At 52.7% G+C, this 353-nt stretch overlaps 2 protein-coding genes across 2 annotated transcripts in view; one reads left to right on the forward strand and one right to left on the reverse strand.

Annotated features, from left to right (window-relative positions):
* EMH_0094130 (uncharacterized protein) overlaps window positions 1–65 on the forward strand; it is a gene marked incomplete at both ends in the record, with an annotated part of 20,333 nt that extends 20,268 nt beyond the window's left edge. Inside the window, one exon of the mRNA XM_013494929.1 lies at window positions 33–65. Coding sequence (XP_013350383.1) covers window positions 33–65 — 33 coding nt within the window. The remainder of the gene's footprint in view (window positions 1–32) is intronic.
* A 57-nt stretch (window positions 66–122) lies between these two features.
* EMH_0094240 (uncharacterized protein) overlaps window positions 123–353 on the reverse strand; it is a gene marked incomplete at both ends in the record, with an annotated part of 747 nt that continues 516 nt past the window's right edge. Inside the window, one exon of the mRNA XM_013494930.1 lies at window positions 123–351. Within this exon, the coding sequence (XP_013350384.1) occupies window positions 123–351 (229 nt within the window). The remainder of the gene's footprint in view (window positions 352–353) is intronic.

Genomic DNA, 353 nt, shown 5'->3' on the forward strand with positions numbered 1-353 from the left:
CTAGGGTTTAGGGTTTAGGGTTTAGGGTTTAGGTTTACCTGTATGCGTTTGTCGTGGTGGTGTAGAAGGCGGTCTTTCGTCTGCTGCTGTTGCTGCTGCTGCTGCTGCTGTTGCTGCTCCTGTTACTGTTGCTCTTGCTGCAGTTGCTGCTGTTGCTGTTGCGGTTGCTGCTTTTGCTGTTGCTGCTGTTGCTGTTGCTGCTGCTGCTGCTGCTGCTGCAGGTATGCGTGTGGGTTGCATTGATAAACTCCCCATTTCTTGTATCCTATAATGCATGCATTTACTTCTGCTGCTGCTGCTGCTGCTGCTTCTGCTGCTGCTGCTTCTGCTGCTGCTGCTGCTGCTGCTGCTGC

The sequence above is a fragment of the Eimeria mitis genome, genomic scaffold, assembly GCF_000499745.2.
Source record: "Eimeria mitis Houghton genomic scaffold, Emh_scaff134, whole genome shotgun sequence".
Classification (NCBI taxonomy): Eukaryota; Apicomplexa; class Conoidasida; order Eucoccidiorida; family Eimeriidae; genus Eimeria; species Eimeria mitis.